Source organism: Sciurus vulgaris (assembly GCF_902686455.1).
Source record: "Sciurus vulgaris genome assembly, chromosome: 10".
In the NCBI taxonomy this organism is placed as follows: domain Eukaryota; kingdom Metazoa; phylum Chordata; class Mammalia; order Rodentia; family Sciuridae; genus Sciurus; species Sciurus vulgaris.
This window is the reverse complement of record NC_136470.1, coordinates 2050181-2070987: the sequence shown is the minus strand read 5'-3', so window position 1 is coordinate 2070987 and position 20807 is coordinate 2050181. Positions and strand designations below refer to the sequence as shown.

At 58.8% G+C, this 20807-nt stretch overlaps 1 protein-coding gene across 6 annotated transcripts in view; it reads left to right on the top strand.

The window, feature by feature from the left end:
* AGPAT3 (1-acylglycerol-3-phosphate O-acyltransferase 3) overlaps positions 1 to 20807 on the top strand; it is a 75760-nt gene that overhangs the window by 44463 nt on the left and 10490 nt on the right. For 3 of the 6 annotated variants that reach the window (XM_079155189.1, XM_079155187.1, XM_079155188.1), the window contains 4 exons: positions 13222 to 13447; positions 18534 to 18703; positions 19364 to 19525; positions 20122 to 20275. In XM_079155189.1, coding sequence (XP_079011315.1) covers positions 13270 to 13447; positions 18534 to 18703; positions 19364 to 19525; positions 20122 to 20275 — 664 coding nt within the window. In that variant the 5' untranslated portion in view covers positions 13222 to 13269. Of the gene's footprint in view, positions 1 to 1836; positions 1968 to 4395; positions 4517 to 13221; positions 13448 to 15361; positions 15654 to 18533; positions 18704 to 19363; positions 19526 to 20121; positions 20276 to 20807 lie in introns of those variants that run through there. The other 3 variants (XM_079155186.1, XM_079155190.1, XM_079155191.1) reach the window with 3 other exon arrangements.

Below are 20807 nucleotides of genomic sequence, written 5' to 3'. Positions count from 1 at the left end.
CCTTCCTAACCCAGAGGTCATCCTCATGATCCCCGTCCGCTCTTCCCAGGGAGAGTGTTTTATAACAAAACGTCTGTGTGCCCCTTTTGCCTGGCAGTGTGGAGTGGTGCCTGTGTGTCTGTGGCTCCCGTGGCTGGCACTGAGCGGCCTCGTGTGTCCCCGAGGCCGTGTTGTGGGTTCCCGGCTCTCCCTCCCCTGGCTACCCTGACTGCAGCTGTCTGAGCCCCTGGGACCTCAGCCCAGTCTCCTCAGGCTGCCTTCCCCCTGAGCTGCAGGCTGGAGGACACATGTCTCCTGAGCCCCAGTGGGGACACCACGTGCAGCAGGGAGCCGCCTCCGTAAGGTTGCCGTTTCTCTTCCCATGTCTCAGTGCTTTCTCTAGAGCTGGGTCTTTCCAAAGTGGATTCAAGAGCACCCGAGACATCTTCAGAGTTAGCTGGTGCCTGGTGCCAAGTAGCAGTTGTGGTGTGCTTGGACCTCTGGAATTGGTGGGCCTGGGTGTCTGTCCACCCAGTATGGCCTGGAGGCCCTCCCAGGTGGCTTGGCTTTGTGGAAACAGAGCTTGAGCCCAAGTTGACTGTTGAACCTGTAGTCGGGAAGATCCTGAGTTGGGCAGCCCCGTTGCCCAGGGGGCCTTGACCTGTCCCCTCACAGGGACAGGAGAGGAGGCTGCAACAGGGGCACCAGCCCCACGTGGTCGCTGTCCACTGTGCACTAGAGAGGCAGCAGGAGTGGCTGATTGTGGTCTGTGGTGTCCAGCAGGGTACTCTTGAAGCTCATCGTACCCTCTGCCTTTGCTGTGGCTCTTCCGTACCTCACCGGGCGGCACAGGCAGTGGGCTGTCTGCTGGAAGGTGAGGTTGGGTTCTTCCTGGAGGCCACCCACCCAGCGTGTGAACCAAGCCTCTTTGCCTCCTCGCCTTCCTTCCCCAGGCCTTAGTGGCCTCCCCGCAAGCCAGGCCCTGGTGTGCCTGCTGAGTGGTGGTCCCACCTCCTGCGCTTGCTCCATTGTAAAACAAGCCTTTTTGAGAGTACCAGTCCTCAGGTTCCTCGCCATGGGCTCTACTTCAGCGTGAGCTGGGAAGGTGCAGCTGGTGTCTTCCTCCCCAAGGGGTGACTGGCGGTCACACTCACAGCTCCCAGCCCTGCTGCCCTCTCCAGTGGAGCCCAGGTTCCCACCTTCCATCTGCCACCACAGCCTGCCATCCCGCACCAGCGCTACCCGCTCTGCCTGTGCTGGCCTGAGCTGGCCTGTGCTGGGCCTTGCTGGCCTGTGCTGGCCTGTGCTGGGCTTTGCTGGCCTGTGCTGGTCTGTACTGGGCCTTGCTGGCCTGTGCTGGTCTGTACTGGGCCTTGCTGGCCTGTGCTGGCCTGTGCTGGACCCGCCTTTCCTGCACAGAATGGCCATCCTCCCTGCCCAGCACCTGGGTGAGGCGGCTGCAGAGGGGCCCCCAGAGGTGAAGGCTGGAGAGGCTGCCCTGTTGGCTCGGAGCCAGGAGGTCGTTTCTGTGTTTGGTGGAGGTGGCGGGGCCCTTGGCAAGGGCAGGCATGGGACCTGTGGAGGGCCACAGTGTGGGCCCTGCTGTGTCCTCCGACCTGCTTCCTGGAGCCGGGGACATGGCACTGCAGGCCAGGGGCTTGTTGGAGGCTGGGTCCTCAGGGAGGCGGGCCGGTGTCCTGAGCTCCTTGCTGTGTGCCAGGGTCCTGCCGCCATGGGCCTCCCACAGCCTTGCCCCTCCCTTGCCAAGTGGGAGTATGGCCACACGGCTGGCCCTGACATGTCACCCACTTGGCAGCGTGGCTATTTTCGTGTTCCGGGATGTGGCTGAGTGGCCACTGGGCTGTCCCTGTGTCCTGCTGTCTGAGTCCTGTTGTGCTGCTCTTGGGCAGAGGCCACAGGTTCCTCCAGCCCTGTGCCCTGGTGACCTGGGATCCAGAACAGAAGGAGACAAGGAAGATAAAGGACAGGTATGGAGCCCGGGAGGGGCAGGGCAGCAGCACATCAGGAGGAGACAGTGTGGCAGGGCCTAAGCAGTTCTGGGGCCTGGCCCTGTGGGCCTACCCTCCCAGAGCAGTACAGGGTGGGGAGACAGAGAGGTTTGGCCAAGCACACTCCCCAGCTGCAGGACAAACTGCCTTTCCCTGTGGCCAAGGCAGATGGCAGGGAGGGCACCTCTCCTTCTGGGACCTCAGCCTTGGCTTCTGTGGGTGGAATGACCAGTGTAAGTTGTGAAGAGAACTTCAGTTTAGTCTGAACTCTTGGGAATTTGGGGGAAAGCCAGACAAGAGAGAACAGCCAGCCGGGTCCGTTGCCCGCTCAAGGAGAAGAGTAGTGACACGTGCAGTGTAGATCTGTGTGTTCTAAGCCTGCCCTGCAAGCCGGGAGGGCAGGATCGCAGGTGGGACTCGCTTTCCCTGGAGAAGCTGATTTGGGTGCAGCTGGAGTGGAGTGACGGGCTTGGCACTGCCTGGCTGGGCGCCTGTGGCCTCCCAGTAGCGTCTGCCTGGGGTGCCAGGCCATGACCCCCCTCTCCCTACCCAGAGCCCCACGTGCCATAACAAGCACAAGCCAGGTGCAAGGAGAGGCCGTGTGGGGGGCGGGGGCTGGGCGGGAGCTCTGCGTCAGCTCAACCTTCCTGCCCCAGGACGTGGGCCAGCCGCTGAGCAACTGGGGAGCCCCCAGGCCACACACCGTTTGGAGAACCGCCGCCCCAGAAGACGTGCTTGACTGTGTCTCTGGGGACAGCTGCACGCTGCTCCCACTTTACTCTGCCTGCTGTTCTGGTACTAGGGTTGGGCCTCCTGAGTTGCTGGAGTCACAGGTGTGCCTGCACTGGTCAGTGTCTTGGAGATTCTCCTTTGTGTCCAGGCATTTGTGTCGCTGAGGTTTTGGAAACTCCAGTAGCAAGCCTGGCCTCCCCGGTGGCCGCTGCAGGGGCTCCTGCGCTGCATCCCTCAGCCCTGGAGCGCCATCCGGGGCTGTGGAGGACTGTTCTGAAACCCACTTCGTTTATTTCATTTTGAATCTACTTTTTTTTAAAAAATCTGTTTTTAAAGGTATGGGTCATGAAGCCTGTTTACGGGCAGTTGTGGCCACATTCCTGTCTTTGTCCAATTCTGTGTCCCTCCTCTGAGGTCTCCTGCTCTTGTCTGAGAACACTGTGAAGTGCCTGCCTCTGAGCTGCCTGGGAGAGTAGCCCTCAGGACCTTCCCACCGTCCTGGAAGCACCTGGGTGGGGCCTGGGGAGGAGCATCAGGGTGGCCAGGCCCCTCTTCCCCAGCACCCCCAGGGTTGCCGTCCACTCCTCTCGTAGGCACCTGCCTGTCCCCACATCGTGCTGGGTTGTCTGTCCTGCCCCCTCAGACCTCCGCAGGGACGAAGAACTGCTAGGGACTTGTGGGCCGTTGACCTTTGCTCCTGCCCTGAGGGTGGGAGTGACAAGCGGTCCACGTCCCAGGGACACTTGGCACTCCACCTCCTTGTAGGCATCAAACAGTATGCATGCGTGGGCAGTGAGTCCGAGGAGGCCGCCCTGCAGTGGGCCTGCTGCTGTCCCAGGGGCCTCTCACTTCCTAGCACAGTTCCCTGCAAGAAAGCCACATCGCAGCCAGGCACCGTGACCACTGTGTGCAGGCATCACGTGTGCATGTTGCATGCACCTCCTGTGTGCATGTCTTGGAGTGCAGCACTGCAACTCTGCTACCGCACAGAGCGTGGTGTGAGCAGACTGCCACGCCCGCAGGCCCAGAGGCTGGTCACAGGCCCATTGTGCAGTCACCAGGCCCTGGGAGCTGTGCACAGCGCCCTGCCCTCACCAACACCACCTCCACTCAGGCCAGGAAAACCAGCAGACACCCTGGAGGCCACAAAAGGTTTTGGAGCTTGGAGAATTGGGGTAGGTGGGGCGAGACTGGGGTCCTCACCAGCTGCCCACTTGCTCGGTGACACCAGGACCCACTCTGTCCTTTGCTTGTGCACCACGCCCCTGCCTGTTCCTGCACAGCCCCATTCTCCCTGGGCTCTTCCTGCCAGGGTTTATGGAGTGCAGATGGCCCGTGTCCACCATGACTTGTGAATCACCCCTTGTCTGCTCAGTCTGTGGCCCATCCCCTCCAAGAGTGCCTGGGAGCTCCCTGCCTCCTTGCCTGTCTGGGGCCCCGGGGCTCCTTCAGTGGCCTGTGGGGTGGGGGCAGTCAGAATGGAGCCAGGCTGCCCTGCCCTCCTGTAGGCTGCTGTGTGGCTCTTCCCGTCCGCGGGGCAGCCAGGCTGGACTTGCGTGACCTTGCCTGTGGAACAGTGCCCAGGTCCCCACGAGGCCAGAGCTGCAGGCCGTCCTCCCGCTGGTGCAGAGCCACTCCCTTCTCGCTATGGAGCTGCCCTCCGCGCCCTGCCCGCCTTGACTGGGTGGGTTTTGGGTTCGAGTGCTCCCCAGCCCCTGTGGCACTCTTCTTTCAGGAGACCGATCGCGTCAGCTCGGGATGACGGTGGATGAAGCCTCGCTGCTCTTGGCACAAATGTACGTACAGTGGCGCAGTGTGTGAACAGTGCCACCACCGTCACGCGCTGCGCCGTGTGTTCCAGACCAGTCCCTGGCACAACACGGCTGCCCAGCAGTGCCCAGGACCCAGTCACCCCCTGCCACCACGGCCTTGGTCTTTGGTCTGCACCTTTGTGCTTCAGACTCCCAAGAGGCCCTGGCCCCGCCCCACTCAGGAGGGGAGGATGCTGCAGGCCGGGCCGGAGGGGTCTGTCTCTTGCCTCCCAAGAAGCCCGCAGACCCTGCCGCCATCTCCCTGGCTGAACCTAGCCTCGCCTGCCCTGGGTCAGCTCTTCCAGGAGGGGATGGTCACCTCCCTGGCCCAGCTCTGGGCTGGGGCTCAAATCGCAGAACCCAGGGGCAGGACTGTCCTGGTGGGGTTTGTCCCGAGCAGTGGCCATCACGAAGTAGGTAGCCACAGCGTTTGGTCACCAAGGGGTTCTCTGAAGGACTGGAGGGCAGTTTAAGAATGCGATTGGATTTTGGGGTTGGGGTGGTTTAGGAATGTCATCGGATTGCACCTTTCTGTCCCTTAGTGGAGGAAGTAGGTACTACTTAAAGAACCCCACAAACCCAGTGACGATTTAAGTCAATTTTATATTTTAATTGCTTCGGTGATATCTAAACCCACCAAGCACAAAGCCGAGGCTCAGGGAAGGCCCGCGTCAGCTACCGCCGCCCATGGCCTGTGTGCTTGGTGCACAGGGACCCCAGCCTCAGGGAAGGCCCGCGTCAGCTACGCCGCCCGTGGCCTGTGTGCTTGGTGCACAGGGACCCCAACCTCAGGGAAGGCCCGCGCCAGCTACCGCCGCCCGTGGCCTGTGTGCTTGGTGCACAGGGACCCCAGCCTCAGGGAAGGCCCGCACCAGCTACGCCGCCCGTGGCCTGTGTGCTTGGTGCACAGGGACCCCAGCCTGTGCCGTGGTAGCACCAGCCACTTTCCACGTGGAGGCCATGGGACGCCGGCCTGGTCGCTGGTGCCTGGGACCTGGGCGTGTCCAGTGTGTGGTGACAGGGGCTCTGTGTGCGCGGGGCTGCAGCTCTTCCATGTTTTCTTTCTGGCTTGTTCATCACGTGCACTGTGGAGCCGACCTGTGCACCCTGAGTCCTTTGGGTACGTCAGGGACGCTCCTGGCTCCAGCTTTGACGTGTGGCTTCTCTGTCTTGTGGGCATCAGTCTGACACGTGCCTCAGAATGTGGCGATTTGAGACCACCCCTCTTCGGGGGTGCAGTTTGGGCAGGGCTCAGCTGGGTGGGTTTTCCATTCTCCCGGGGTCATTCGTGTCTGCTGCAGCCTGCCTGGTCTGGGGACCTCAGCTAGGATGATCCACCTCTGCCTGCTGTGGGCCTGTCACCCAGCAGGCTGGCAGAGCTTCCTCACTGGATGGCCAGCGGGCAGAAGGGAGGCTGTAAGGTCGTGGTAGGCCAGCTGGAGGTCACAGGACGCCACTCCGCAGCACTACTCCTGGGTGAGCCCTGGAGCCAGCTGGGAGTTGGCCCCACCTCCCTGGGAGCAGGGGCATGGCCAAACCAGGTCTCATGTGGCCAGGGGCACCGTGCTCAGGGCACAGGGCACTGCTCGTTCTGCCTGCTCTCATCCGTAGCATGTCAGAGAGCCCCTCCTCACTCTGCCCTGATTCTGTGTCACATGTGTTGGCACCGTGGTCACTCGCCTAGCACTGCCTGTACTCTTAAGGGGACCATGTCCTTCTCTGCCTGCACCCATGGCTTCTTTCTTCCTGCCTCACAGAAGGCAGAGCTCAGAACAAGCTGGAAGCCACGTGTTGAAGATGGCAGAGCTTCCAGACCAGGACCTCAAGTGACCACATGGGGCCCAAATGACCACATAGGGTCTGATCAGGTGGAGCAAAGGTTCCAGCAGCCAAGGACTTAAGTGACCATACAGGGCCCCAGATGCCCAGGTGGTGCAGAGCTGTCAGTGTCCGAGGACTGCTGAGGAAAGGGAAGTTTCTCCCCTTGGTCCCTGTGACTGCCTTGGGTGGCCTTGGTTCCGAGCGCAGTTGCTCTTCCACAGTGTTCCTGTGGTCTCCTGTGTTGTGTGGCACTTGGTGAAGTGGACCCTCTGGCATCGGGGGGCGATCTCCTGCTCCCAGTTTCAGACTCCTGCTAATTCCAGGTGCTGGCAGGTTGGGAGGACCAACATGTGTGCGTTTCCTGTCTCCAGGCCTCCTGAAAGACCAGGTGCTCTGCGGGTGCATGTACCCATGGCTGAGTTTGACCTTCAGACTCAAAAATCAGACTGTGTTTGTTCCACCTAAAATTTTAGCTGTGCTCTTTTATAAGCACCCTCAATTTCTGACTTGCTGAGTGGCTGGTGAATAAGACGTGCCCCTGCTGGGCCACAGCTCGCATTATGTCTTTGCTAAAGACTGTCACCACGTCTCTGACCCTCCGTACTGCGCAGCCCCCAGTGGTGCAGTCTCCTTTGCTGGGCTTGCTGCCCCCCTGGGGAGACGCCTCAAGTTGTGCCCAGGGCTCTGCTGCCCTTGGCTCCCCCACTTTGCTGCCTGTGGGCTTTCTTCTCCAGCATTTCCTGACCAGGGTCTCAGATGCTGGGCGGTAGTGGGCAGAGGGTCGGAAGGACAGGAATGGGCAAGAGGCAGAGGGAGGGTAGCAGTCATTTCTCAGTTCTTTGTCGTGCACTTGAACTTGGATGTCTTTGAAATTCTTTTATCCTGTGATTCAAGTCTCCTATCTAGAATGTCAGTGACAGTCCATGCATTAGGCATATTGAACAGGCTTTCCTCCACCGCTGCTGTCTGCTGGAGGCCAGCCTTGCTCTTGGTAAGGCCGTCAGGCCAGCTAGCATGTGATTGCGAATTTGATACGTCTCCACCCCCGTCCCATCAGCGATGTTACCTCCTCACTGGGTGCTCAGACCCCAGAGGCAGCAGGTCGCTTGCCTAGAGCAAGATGTGGCTGAGCGCAAGCAGGTGTTCCAGATCCGGGGCTGTCCGCAGAGCCACAGAGGGCTCGTGGGTGGAGGAACTGAACTCACCCCTCAGAGCCACACAGTCCTCAGCAGGATTTCTGCAGGAGCGGACACAGAGCTCGGGCAGTCACTAGCGGTCACTGGTGGCCACAGGGAGTTGTACTGGGGACTGTAGTTCTGCAGGGGCAGTGTTGGGGAGGCTGGGGTTTTGGCAGAGATGGGCGCATACCTGGGAGGTGATCCATAGGGACCCTCTGGCTGGCTGCTTCTTGAGCAGGTAGATCGAAGGGAATGATGGGATCGGGACTGGTGTTAAGCCGATGGGGAGATGGGCATCTGGCAATGGGCTCGGAGGCAGGTGCAGGGCAGCTGGGTTGGGCGGTGTCTGGGAAGGCTGGGGCCGAGGCAGCAGTGGGGGCAGGGCAGGATGTCTTCAGCAGGGTGGGATCCAGGAAGCAGGGGGAGACCCAGGTGTCTGTGGGAAGGCGTGAGCTGGCAGGGCTGCAGCAGCAGAGCACCACAGGTCAGGGCTCATGCTCCAGGGTCCATCCTAGCGCTCTGGAGCAGGGAGCCCAAGCGGGCAGCATGGCAGAGCTGGCCTGCTCTCCCAGCACGTCTTCATAGGCTCCCCCTTCCATGAGTATGCTGGTCACGCTGGATCAGGGCCCACCCCAGTGATGTCAGCTACCTTGGTCACCTCTTCACAAGAGGTGATCAGGATACAGATACGGTCAGGTTCTGCGGTCCTGGGGTTACCTTTGGGGGGACTTGATTCACTTAGGAACACTCAGAGCTCTTGAGCATCCTTAGAAGGTGCCACGTGGGTAGGACGGGCTGGCTGTCCCACCTCCAGCTGCTGGGTGCTGGCCCTAGAGGTCATGCCAGTGTGTGGAAGTTGTTCTGGGCAGAGATCCTGCCCTGTGTGACCTCCCTCCTGGGTGGGGAGAGGCCACTGGCAGTCCCTGCCCCTGGCTCTGGGGCTGTGCATGGTGTCCAGGGTAACCAGTGTTGGGGAGGCGTGAAGCGCTGTGCTCCAGCTCAGTCCACAGGGACCCCACCCACCTGAACCCCATCTTCATGTGTGAGACGTACAGATAAAGGAGTGGCTTTGTGCCCCAAAGCTGGACTCTGGACCCTATTGAGCCTTGGTTTCCCCATCTGTGACTCAGGCAGAATTAGACCTCAGAACTGGCCGCATTGGTATTATTGCAACATCATAGCGGGCAGGAAAATAAAGTCACGCTTGCCCCGTGATGCCACACTTCCCTGGGTCACCCTGGGCTTCCCACAGGTCCTTCAGCCTAGGCACTGAGGGTGCAGGAGGGTGCTGGGCACCTTTGTGCTTTCAGCAAGACGCAAGTGCCCCCTCCTCCCGGAGGTGCAGGCCAGCCACATGTGCTCCGTGGCGGGTCTGCAGTGCTGAGAGTAGCTTCAGTCCACAGCACCACAGGGGGTCTTCACACTAGGGCTGAGTGAGGACCCAGGTCAGAGGGCCTGGAGGAAGGCACGTGCCCTTGTGGGCTGCAGGGTGCCTAGGGGCTGGCGCAGTAGGCCTGCCATTGGCCTTGCTGTGCTCTTTGCACCAGAGGGTCCCGCGCGGCGTCCAAGACCTCAGACTCAGTAAGCGTAGGTGTCTCTTTCCTTGCCTTAACTGCACCTGCCTCAGAAAGGTCTTCAGGGCTGCAGCTGGAAGGCTGGTGCCCCACACTGGCCGCATGGACAACCACCCGTGGGGTGGGACATCAGCTCAGCCCAGACTGCCCCTGGTCAGGTTGCTGGCAGCTTAGCAGACACCGTGCTTCTCACTGGAGACGGCTAGTGGTACAGCTTCAGCCTGCAGCCGTGTTGGGTGTCCCCTGAGGGACGGATGGTGCAGGAAGTGCCTGGCATCTCTGTAGCGTTTTCTTGGCCAGAAGTGTTGAGCCTACAGCAGCTGAGGATGCAGGCTCCTCAGCGGGTGGGACCGTCTACACGAGCACTCTGTGGGCTCAGAACCTGAGTCAGAGGACCTGGGGTCAGTTGGTCCTGGGCGGGGAGCCCATGAAGGCTGCTGAGACCCTTGGTGGGCTGCTGTGGATGGGGCCCGGCATGCTGCTGAGCATGCTGAGGTTCTGGGTGCCCTTGAGGTGTTGCATGTGGAGTGTCCGGGAGTGTCCAATGGTCACACGTGCTTCTACTGCAGAGCAGTGGGTCCGAGCATTTCAGTAAGAGTGTCTCACGTGGAACGTGAGGCAGAAGAGACTTGCAGTGTGTGACCTAGTCCTGAAGCCCTGTGCAGAAGGCCCGCCTGAGGAGCCGTACCCCAGGGAGCAGGGAATGGAGCCCTTCCTGGAAGAAGGGCCTGTCACTGTGTGTGTGGGAATGGGACTGGGCTGGGGTCCACTTGCTAGGGCATTTAGACTTCACCTAAAACATTGAAGCTGGGGTTGTGGCTTGGTGGGAGAGCGCTTGCCTAGCACTTGTGAGGCACTGGGTTCGACCCTCAGCTCCACATAAAAGTAAATAAATGAAATAAAGGTATTGTATCCATCTACAACTAAAAAAAATTTTAAAAAACATTGAACTTACACTTTAACAAGTCAAAATTTGCCACATGCCAAAACTTATATCCTTTTAAACTTGGCTTTAGAAGTGGGAAGTCAATTTAAAATTGGGAAGAACATTTTTAAGAAGTCGCTCTCAGGGCACCTGAGCAAACGCTCCTGGGGTGGAGCCCAGCTCTTCCCCATGCCTTCCTGCCCTGACGTCCAGAGGATTTGGAGACAGACCAGCAGGTGAGGGCCAAGAGGGGCAGGGCAGCTACAGGTAGTGTGTCTACCAAGGTCAGGGCCACTAAGGCCAGAGGTGGGACAGGGCACTGGGGAGGTCTGAGAGCCGGAACAGACCCCTGGCAGGGATGTGGCAATGGCTGAAGCAGTCCCCTGCGGTTGCTTTCGGGCAGGCCAGGTGGAGGTACCTCCCGAGAGCAGGTGGCTGAAGTTGAGCAAGTAAAGGGAGCCATCTCCCAGCCCAGGTGTGGCCACAGGGAGCAGTGAAGTCGTGTTTTAGTACCACCCATGGGCATCAGGGGTAGAGGCTGATGGCCTGGGAAGGGGTCAGCCATGGGGGACCTGGCAGACAGGTGGCGGACACCATCTCAAATAGTTTGGGTGAACTAGTTGGGCAGTGGCCTGGGGCATGGAGGAGGGGCAGCCTTGCTGAAGTCAGTCCTGCCAAGATTGGCAGTCAGATGGGTCCATCTTCCTTGGCAAGACTGAGGGAGCCTCAGAGACTTTGACCTTGAAGCCGAACTCCAGGCACCCGAGTTCCAGCAGGAAGGGGTGGTGTACAGCACCTGGGCCGGGAGAGCGTGAGCTGGAGGGTGGCGAGGGCTTGGAGGTCTTGCACAGGGCATGCGGATGGGCGGCCTTCCACAGCAGGCTGTGGTTGGATTCCTGGTGACAGCCCTGTCCACGCAGCACTGGGATGTGACAGGCACAGTGGCTGCCTTCATCTCTAGAGGCCTCCAGCAGGTGAGGAGACGTGGTGGAGGTTCTGTCATGAGTGCACCACAGCAGGGACCTCGGCAGTGCTGCCCCTGACAGCCTGGCCGAGAGCCTCTGAGTCCCTTGCAAAAGAAGAAAAATTGGGAGCCTGGTTGGTGTTGCCAGGGTGGGGACCAAAAGGGACAGCACGTCCCGTGGCCTCACAGTGGTGACTGCATGGTGCCCAAACTTGTCAGAACTCGCCCAGTGCATGTGTCATGGCCATGTGCAAGCCACACATCACGAGGTGGACTTCTCCAGGTCAGACTCCCGGCCTTGCCCTGGAAATGGAACCTGCTCCAGATGCATCAGAGCTGATGTGCCGTGTGCCCATTGGCTTTGGAGACCCCGATTATTCTGGTCTGGAGTGGAACAGCTCAGCCCCTGGGGCTTTGGGGCCAGATGAGTCTTACAGTCTGACCAGGTCCAGTCTCCTTGTTATAAGGGCTGAAGCCCCAGGCCTGCTGGATGCTCCAGACTGCACGGTGGCTCCTGGGCCTTGGATTGTGCCCATGGGCTGTCGGACATTATGGCCTGGACTGGGATCTGGCTCATGTGCCAGGCTCCTGCAAGACTCTGGGCAAGGCCTGACTTCTGTGTTTCAGTTCACTGACCTGTCAGGTAAGATCAGAAAGTGCCTGCTTTCTGGAATTTAACAGGTTAGGACATGGACTTGTTAGGGCCAATCCTGGAGCACAATTAAGCTCCTGAGAAGCATTTCCACCATCCCTCAGCTGTTTCCTTGGCCTTATATTTAATGTAGTATATTGATTTTTCATTGTTGCTTAACAAATCAGTGACACAAAACAGTAGACGGCTATTATCCCCACAATTTCTGGAGTCTGTGATCCAGGAGGACTTGGCTGGGGGACTTGGGGTCGCTCTTGCGGCTGCAGTTGAGCTGATAGCAGACCATGGTCACCGGGAGGCCTGACAGGGCTGGAGGATGTTCCCAGGTGTGAAGTCTTGGCTGCCATGTGGGCAGGGCTGCTGCTCATGCCCTCTGAGGGCCGGAGCCAGGAGCAGCCAGGAGCAGCCAGCCTCCATGGAAGTCCAGCATGCTGTGGGAGCCACTCTTGGGAGCAGGTTACCAGCAGGCCACTTTCAGAGGGCGAGGGCCAGGCTCTTCCCACCACATCTCCATACTGCACGTGTGGCTGGGAGAAGCCCGTGGGGCCAGGCCGCTCTCAGTGCTGTGGTGCCAGAGGCCTGGCCTGGTGAGCGTCCCCCTCTGGCAGGTTCCTGCCCGGGACTGAGAGCTTGGCCTCCTGGCAAATCCCTGGAGGCAGAGGGCAGAGGACTGGAGTCCAGAGGGGAGGAGCAGTCCACAGAGGAGCTCTCCCAGGGCCCGGGGCGCTGACTCCTTCATGCCGCAGGGTGTAGTTTCTGATGTGGGGAGGACCCTTGGACAGTCCTGCCCCCCTGGGAGCCCAGCAGGTGGATGAAGCAGCCAGCCGCAGGCAGGGTCTGTGTCACGGGTGGCGGGGGCAGCGTCTGTGTACGGCCGTGGTGTGTGGTGTGCTGCTCCCAGGCAGACCTCCAGGATGGGCGCTGCGCCCCCACCATGGTGGAGTCTGGAGGGAAAGGGGAGCTGGTCACCCTCGGGAGCCACACTCCTGTGCCGGAGCAGAGCAAGTCTGCCTTCCCTCTGCGCCAGCTGGGGGCTGGAGCATTGGTTGAGGTGTTGTGCTTTGATCTTTTAGGTGAGACACCAAATAAAGTCCCTCATGCTTTTGCCTAGGCGATCACTGTCACGGCTGGGAGCACTTCCTCCAGACCCTCCCCTACCCTTTCTTCTTTCTTCCTTTCTCTTTCTTGTTTGCATGAGAGAGAGAGAGAGAGAGAGAGAGAGAGAGAGAGAGAACGCACATGGTGTGTGTACACGCATGGGGTGTGTGCACTGTTGTGCTAATGTGTCAGCGTGGTGTCACGTCTTCTTGCGTGTGGTATGTGTTTTGTAGAGTGTAGCACATTAGTCGTGTGGTATTGTGTGTGTGCGGTGTTATGTTGTGTGGTTTGGGGGTGTGGGGCCTGTGTGGTGTCCAGGGTGGGCAGCTGCCTGCTGGCTTTCAGGTCCCAGGAGTTCACGGGAGCTGGGCTCTTGCAGTGGTCGCAGGGACTGCCCCTTGGCCTGAGTGTGGAGCAGGGCTTCTAGCCAGCCGCCTGCCCAGGCCCTGGGCATGCTGACCGCCCCCTGTGCCCGCAGGACTGCTGTGCTCAGCGAAGGCCCCTGCGCCCGCCCCTGACAGCGACCATGGGCCTGCTCGCCTACCTCAAGACCCAGTTCGTGGTGCACCTGCTCATCGGGCTTGTCTTCGTGGTGAGCGGGCTGATCATCAACTTCACCCAGCTGTGCACGCTGGTGCTCTGGCCCGTCAACAAGCAGCTCTACCGCCGCCTGAACTGCCGCCTGGCCTACTCACTCTGGAGCCGTGAGTGTCCCCACCTCCTCCCCTCCCGGGGCTCCCCGGGAGCAGAGCAGGCATGGCCTGGGCCCTTGTTGCAGGAGGAGGGATCGAGGGGCTGCTCGGGTGCTGTCAGGTCCGCTCCCGGCAGTGGATCTGTGAAAAGGTGTTCAGTGCAGACCTTTGCTGGGTCAAGCCATGTCATGTCCATCACTGGAACGTGTGGACCAACGACGATGGCCATTCCACGTGGTGTAGCATAGTGCTGGGGGTTTTCAAAGAAAAGTGAGGAGAACCATCAGCTCAGTGCCCCCACCCCAGCACCTGGCACGTGGCCGGTCTGGCTGCCCCCAGCACCAGAGCTTGGCAAAGCAGCCCTCAGGCAGCGCCACACTCCCGAGCACATGGCAGCATGCGTCTCTAGGAGAAGAGATGCTGACTGCCCTTGAATAACGAGTGTGTGTGGGTGTCTGTCCATCTGCACATGCACGGCACCCACCTCCACCTACCGCGTGGCAGAGAGCTGCTCACGCGGGCCCCCAGGGGGCGCAAGCTGTGTGTCCTTGCAAGGAACGTGGCCCTGGCTGTTGTCAGCTCAAGTGGGTTAGGTTTTGGTCCAGTTACTCCATGCAATAGGACCGCAGTCTAGAGAGAGAGCTGCAGAAGCACCTTGTGGACAGGCACCCTCATCTGTCCCGTTTATATTGGAGCAAAGCTGGCAGTAAGCCTGGTGCCCTTGGTGGAGGCTGCACATGGGGTGTCCCCACCATGGGAGCCTCTCCTGGTAGAGACAACCACCAAACACTCAGTGGAAAAGCAGGGTTTACCAGTACACAGTGTACACAGTGTGCTATTGTTTGTGTTTTATTGTTTTTAAAGACTGTGTGGGTGTGTGTGGTGGGCATGGCCACTGAGCCCAGACACCTTGGCAGAGGCTTCCTGGGAGGTGCGGGAGGGGTTCTAGTCCCCCTTCACTGCCTGCTCCTCGGTGTTTGGGCATGAGGGCTTGTGCGCTTTCTCAGGGGGAGTGTCCCCAGACCTGCCTCCTCTGTCCCTACCCGGCTCAGGAGCAGGCAGTGGGCCCTGATCCACTGTCTCCGAGACCCCAGCCTCGCCTGCCCTTCAGCTTGTCCTTCCAAGATGAGAGACTGCTGCTCTTCTGTGGAAAGGGAGAATCAGGAGTCCTGTTGTCTAGCACAGGCACTGAGCCAGAATGAGCCGAGTACATCTTGGTGACAGATGCACCCGAAAGAAACAACAGTGGTCGGAACTAAGCAGACTCCCTCTCCAGTGTGCTGGGAAGCAGAACACCACACCACGGCCGAATCCTTGAGGAAAGGAGCCCTCTTGGCAGAAATGGGAAGGGTGGAGTGAAGTAGGACCCAGGTGTCCAGGCTGTGACAGCAGGCGGTCACCAGGAAGTGGAGCCCACGCCGCCTGGGGAGCACGCGTGAGGGTCAGCACCCTGGACTCAGCAGAGGGGAGCAGCATGGACTCTGCAGGCTGGGAAATGTGCAGTTCACACCCACGATCAAGGGCAGACACACACAACGGCAGACTTGAAACTACCAGGATCAAATTTGAGATGCACCCAAGAACTTCTACAAATGAAGATTGTATACTGTGGAAACTTGATGGGTGGATTTGGCATCACCTTAGACACAGAGAGTGAGTCAAGTACACACAAAGAGGGTGACACCACCAGAGCAAGCAGAGGCTGGAAAGAGGAAAGGGCCTTAAAAGAAGCTGGGTGGAATGACACGTCCTTGCCATGGGCACCGGGGCAGGTCCAAGCAACATAGGAAGAGGCGGAGGCTGAGAATTTCCCCCAAATACCTTCCAGGGAAAATCCACCAATCTGTACCTGGGTCCATCTGGGTAAAATCACAAGCAGGAGACATAGGGGCCCTCACAGTGCCAGGGAGGAACTTGGGTGACTCACCTCTGCAGGAAGTGGGCCCAACGTCCTCAGCCTGCAGAGACAAAACTGTCATCATCTCCCCTTTGCCATCAGCAAAATGTTCTTTCAGGAAGAGAATGAGATAAAAATAGTGACAGACGTGTAGGCAAGCAAAGTAGAGCATTCCCGGATCATTAAAGAATATGCTTCTGTCGTGGAAGGAGCGTCTGAGTTTCAAGAAAGAATGGCAGCTGAAGACCTTGGAACACAGGTGACTCTGAACAGTTACGTGTCGCAGCAGTGATGCCAGAGGGAAGGACGGAGCCATGCCAGGTGACCTGCTGTCGGGAGGGCAGCCCAGGTGACTGGCCTGGGGCTGGTCAGGAAGCAGGTTAAGCCTTACTGTAGACTTCACCAGCTAACGGAGGGTGAAGGACAGTGAAAAGCAAACACAACTTCCAAAGTGTTAGAAAAGGGTGGCTGGAGCTGGGCACAGGGCACTAAGAAAGGGTCACTTGAACCCCAGAGTTCAAGGCCAGCCTGGGCAACATAGCAAGGCCTTGTCTTAAAACAAAACAGAAAGAGATGGATCAAGAAAGCAAAGACAAATCCTGGTTTAAAAGAAAAGGACAAGACAGTAAAAAAAAAAAAAAAAAAAAAAAGCATAACAGAAAGAATCATTGAGGGAGAAGTTAAGAAAATCAAGTAAAATCCTCAAATACTTGAAATGAAGACAGACACATAGGGAAGTGCCAGCTTTGTCATGTGACTTGAGTGGGGTCAGTGCACATCTGTGTTTCTCTCATAATGTCCATGTTGGAGCCCTTCTCGGCCTGGGTGAGTGTAGCCCACAGCATGGACTGGGGGCTTAATACCTGCTCCTGTTCCAGGCTGCCCCCAGCCCTTCCTGCTGCCCCCCCAGAGGGCACCATGCGGCTGGGCCCCGGCTCCAAACCTCATCTTCTCATCTGTGAAGCAGACCTAATCCCACCCAAGCTGTGTTGTGGAGTTAAATGAACACGCAGAGTAGCTGTCCAGCAGCGCCCAGGGATCGTGACTGTCATCGAGTACAGTGGTAAAATGTGCAGGGACGGCTTGTTCGTTGTTCAAGGACAGCAGGAGGCGCTAAACCAGTTGCCTAAATCTACATTGCCGGCTCTCAGACTGATGGGAGTAGAGCTTTGTGGAACACCCGCCCCAGATGCCCGAACTCCCTTCACGAGAGCCCAGGGGTGGCAGTCGCCTGGGAGCCACCAGCAGATGAGGGGTGAAGACAGGCGGGGCGAGTGATGGGGGCTGCTCAGTGGTAGGCAGGGAGGGGGTTCTGGGGTGGGGGAGAGTGTGGGTGCCCCCCGAGGACGTAGTGCTGAGTGAAGTCAGCAAATGCTGCCTGCCTCTAGCTCCGAGAAGCAGGGGAGGACCCAGGAGGGGAGGGGCGGCAGCTGGTCAGCGGTGTGTGAGGTCGCGTTGCAGTGAACAGTCCCAGTGACACACCATGCCCGCTGGTGGCAGTGCTGCACTGGACAGGAACATACTTGAGAGGGCAGATCTCACGTTGAAAGTTCCTGCTGTGATTAATAAGAAGTCCCAGTGCTGGCCGTATAGCTCCTCACGTAGAGTGCCTGACTCCCATGCTGGAGACCCAGGTTCGAGTCCCCAGCCCTATGTGATTGTGCAAATAAGAAGTCCCGTCTAGCTCTGACAAACCGCACTAGAAGCAGCTCACCTGGAGGGCCCTCCTCCAGTTTGGCTGAGTTTGCTGGTGGGTAACAGCCAGAGCCACACTGCCAGGTCCCGTCCATGTCCATCTCAGGTGGCCCTGCTGGAGAAGAGGAAAGCCCTGTCAGCGGCATCCTTCCCAGATGGGCAAGCCGGGCCCCTCCTTGGCTGCCATTGTTTTCTTTTCTGACAGCTTTACTGAGTTAAAAGTCCCCACTTAGAGCACATGGCCCTGTGTGGGGCCCTCACCAGCCTCACATCAGAGCCTCTCCACCAGAACGAAAGCTCAAGCCCTAAGGTCGCTCCCAGCCCAGGCAGCCCTGAGCTGCTTCCTGTCCCTGGGGGCTGCCAGGTTGCAGGTGCGGCAGGCCTCAGAACAGCCCTCACTGTGGCCAAGCTCCGCCCATGTGCCGGGAGCACAGAGGCGTCGGGTGTCCATGGCTGCACAAGCTGCTGGGAAGCGTCTTGCAAACTGCTGTGTGGACACGTGCCCACCTTCTGGGGTGTGTGCCAGGGTGGAGCTGCTGGACCAGACCTGGTGTGTGGAGGACCGCCAGGGAAGGACCGCCCAGGGTTTCCCAAGGCAGTTGCACCATTGGTGTGGCCCCGTGTGTGCGAGGCCCGTCTCCCACGGCCTTGCCCACACTGGCCGTCATCTTTGAGCCCGTCGGTGTTCTCTGGCCTCTAGCCCAGGGCTGGTTCCCAAGAGGAGTCTGCAGTGGCTCCTTGGGAGCTGTCAGTTGTCGTGAGTGCCAGAAGCACATGGCTGTCCTACGATGGTCCGAGGTCACTCTTCTCAGGCGACTGGCTCCAGCTGAAGATCTGAGGCCGCCCTCCCCCTGTGCAGATGAGCGTCTGCCCCTCAGGCTGCTCCTGCACTGCACAGATGCACGGAGCTCTTTCCACAGCACGCACTGGACCTGAGGTCCCACGGGGTGGATGGGTGCCACGCTGCTGGTGTTCTGAAGCAGCACTGCCTGCTGGCTTCGGGCGGATGGTGGTGGACCTGGAGCTCCCGGGGAAGGAGACCCCCTGGTCCTCGCGGGAAGCCCTGCTCCAGCATGAGGGCCCAGAGCCCAGGAAGAGCCAGAAAGTGGGCACACTCGTCTTGCTTTTTGTTTCAGAAGTTAGACACAGTGTAGCAGGAAGAGGGCTCCCGAGAGAGCCGGGCCCGCTCCCCGCCCGCCCTCACCCTGGGGTGCGGGAGCCCTGCCCATCTCCGCACGGCTCCGCAGCCCACTTTGCAGTGCTGTGGTCCGGTGAGAGGTCCCCTGCAAAGCAGGCCTTTCCCTTGAGAAAGTTGGGCTTTGGGAAGCCTGTTAAATGCAAGTCCTCAAAACTTAGTTTTGGCAGAAAATGCCCCCAAGTGAAAAGAGTGTCCCCGTGGGTACTCCCAGAGCACGTCAGGGATTCCGTGAGGACATGGCCTGCTGCGTGAGAGACCAGCCTGCGGCTGGTCTTGCGACAGCATGGTCATGCTTCCTCTGCCCGCAGAACTGGTCATGCTCCTGGAGTGGTGGTCCTGCACGGAGTGCACTCTGTTCACCGACCAGGCCACGGTGGACCACTTTGGGAAAGAGCACGTGGTCATCATCCTCAATCACAACTTCGAGATCGACTTCCTCTGCGGGTGGACCATGTGTGAGCGCTTTGGCGTGCTGGGGGTGAGCAGCGGGGTCCCGGGGAGGCCTAGGGGTAAGCAGTGGGGTCCCGGGGAGGCCTGGGGGTGAGTAGTACAAGGCAGGCGGCTTTCCTTCCTTGGAGACCTTTAAGCCTGGCTCTTTGGAGCTAGGAGCGAGTGACTGATTCGAAGGGTCCATCTGCAGAGTGCCCTCCAGGTCCCCACCTGGTCCTGAACTAGCTGTTACTTCATGCCTCATCATTGACCTTTTCCTCCTGGGTGAGCACATCTGAGGCCACAGAATTGCTCTGACCAGCTAAGAGGCCTCAGATGCGTACATGCCGCCCAGGCAGGAGGACGGGTTTCATTGCAGTGAGAGACCTGTCCTTGGAGGGACCCCAGCTGTCCCAGGAAGCCCATGGTCAGAATGGCAGCTGCCTGCACACCTGCCTTCCCACAGGGATCTGCCCTTGCATAACCACATCCAAGCCTGTTTCCTTGCTTCTGGGGTGGCTTATCTCTGCCAGCAGATAATGCTGGTTCAAGTCACACACTTGCAAGCCAGGGTCCCTGTGAGCAGCACACACTTTGAACCAGGAAAGCCACAGCTGCAGAGCAGCACCGGGCAAGTTCCTGGGGCGGGAATGTAGCTACCTAGTAGTCTGGCTCCACCCGGACGTGATCCATGCCTTCCCTCCCCCAGAGCTCCAAAGTCCTCGCTAAGAAGGAGCTGCTGTACGTGCCCCTCATTGGCTGGACGTGGTACTTTCTGGAGATCGTGTTCTGCAAGAGGAAGTGGGAGGAAGACCGAGACACTGTCATCGAGGGGCTGAAGCGCTTGGCTGACTACCCCGAGTACATGTGGGTGAGTGCCTGGGGCAGGTGGGTGGGGAGGCTGTGCAGGCTTGGTGACGGGCGGCCTCTGCAGCCTTCCCCAGGTTATGAGCTGTCAGACCACAGGAGCCTCCCACCTCTGATGGTGCAGACCTGGAGGCTTCCCCTGGGCCGCTGCTTCCACCACCCCACCCACCACAAGACGCTCCCCAAGCCCAGAGTCCCTGCTCAACCTGTGTCCTTAGTCTTTTCTAATTCTTCCATCTGGTCTATTCTTGAAACCTTGCTCCTTATTTAGTATTTCTAAACGCCCATCCTGTGAGGCAGACTCTCCACTCTCTGATGAGAGCCACTTCTTTCTGGAGACTTCTGACCCGAAAGTTGTGCTGTGTGTGCACCTGTGTGGCTGGAGTGCAGGGTGCAACCTAAAGTAACATCGCATTTCACCCAAAATACACCATGTGCTTGTCACCGAGTGTTTCTGTGACCAATTTCTACAGTCAGCAAGTGCTTTGCTGTGGCTCAAGGCAGTTGTAGCCCTGGAATGTGCTGAGCCTGAAGCCTCAGGGCTTCTGTTCCAGCCGCTTGCCCCAGCATAACCTGCTTGTCCTGCGTTCTGCGCCCTAGTTCCTCCTGTACTGTGAAGGGACACGCTTTACAGAGACCAAGCACCGCATCAGCATGGAGGTAGCCGCCTCCAAAGGGCTGCCTCCCCTCAAGCACCACCTGCTGCCGCGGACCAAGGGCTTCACCACCGCGGTCCAGTGCCTACGGGGCACAGGTAGGAGCCCCAGAGCTGAACGCAGAGCCAGCCCACCACAGCTCTCTGGGGTCCCTCGAGCAATAAGAAAAGCAGGGACTTGTTAAAAACAGTGCATTGGGGGCTGAAGAAATGGCTCATTTTGTAGAGCACTCACCTAGCATGCGCAAGGGCCACGGTTCAAATCCCCTGTGCCTCAGGAAAAAACAAATCAAAACAGAACCAAAAAAAAACAAAAACAAAACCAAAACACTCTTTTAGCAGTTGGTAGAGTGCTTGCATCATAAGCATAAGGCCCTGGGTTCAATCCCCAGCACCACAAAAAACAAACACACAAAACCCAGTGCATTGCATGTAAATATGGGACACCAAAGCCTAAAGGGAGGAGTGGAATAAGTGGGGTTAGCGTGTTGTCAGGTCCCATGTCATTTTTTGAGGTTATAGGATGCTAGTTAGTGGAAACAATTAAAATCAGAAAGTGTGTGTGATGGCAAACTTCATAAAGAAAAACAGAAGCAGTATCTAGTTGATGTGAAAGAACTAGACTGAAAGG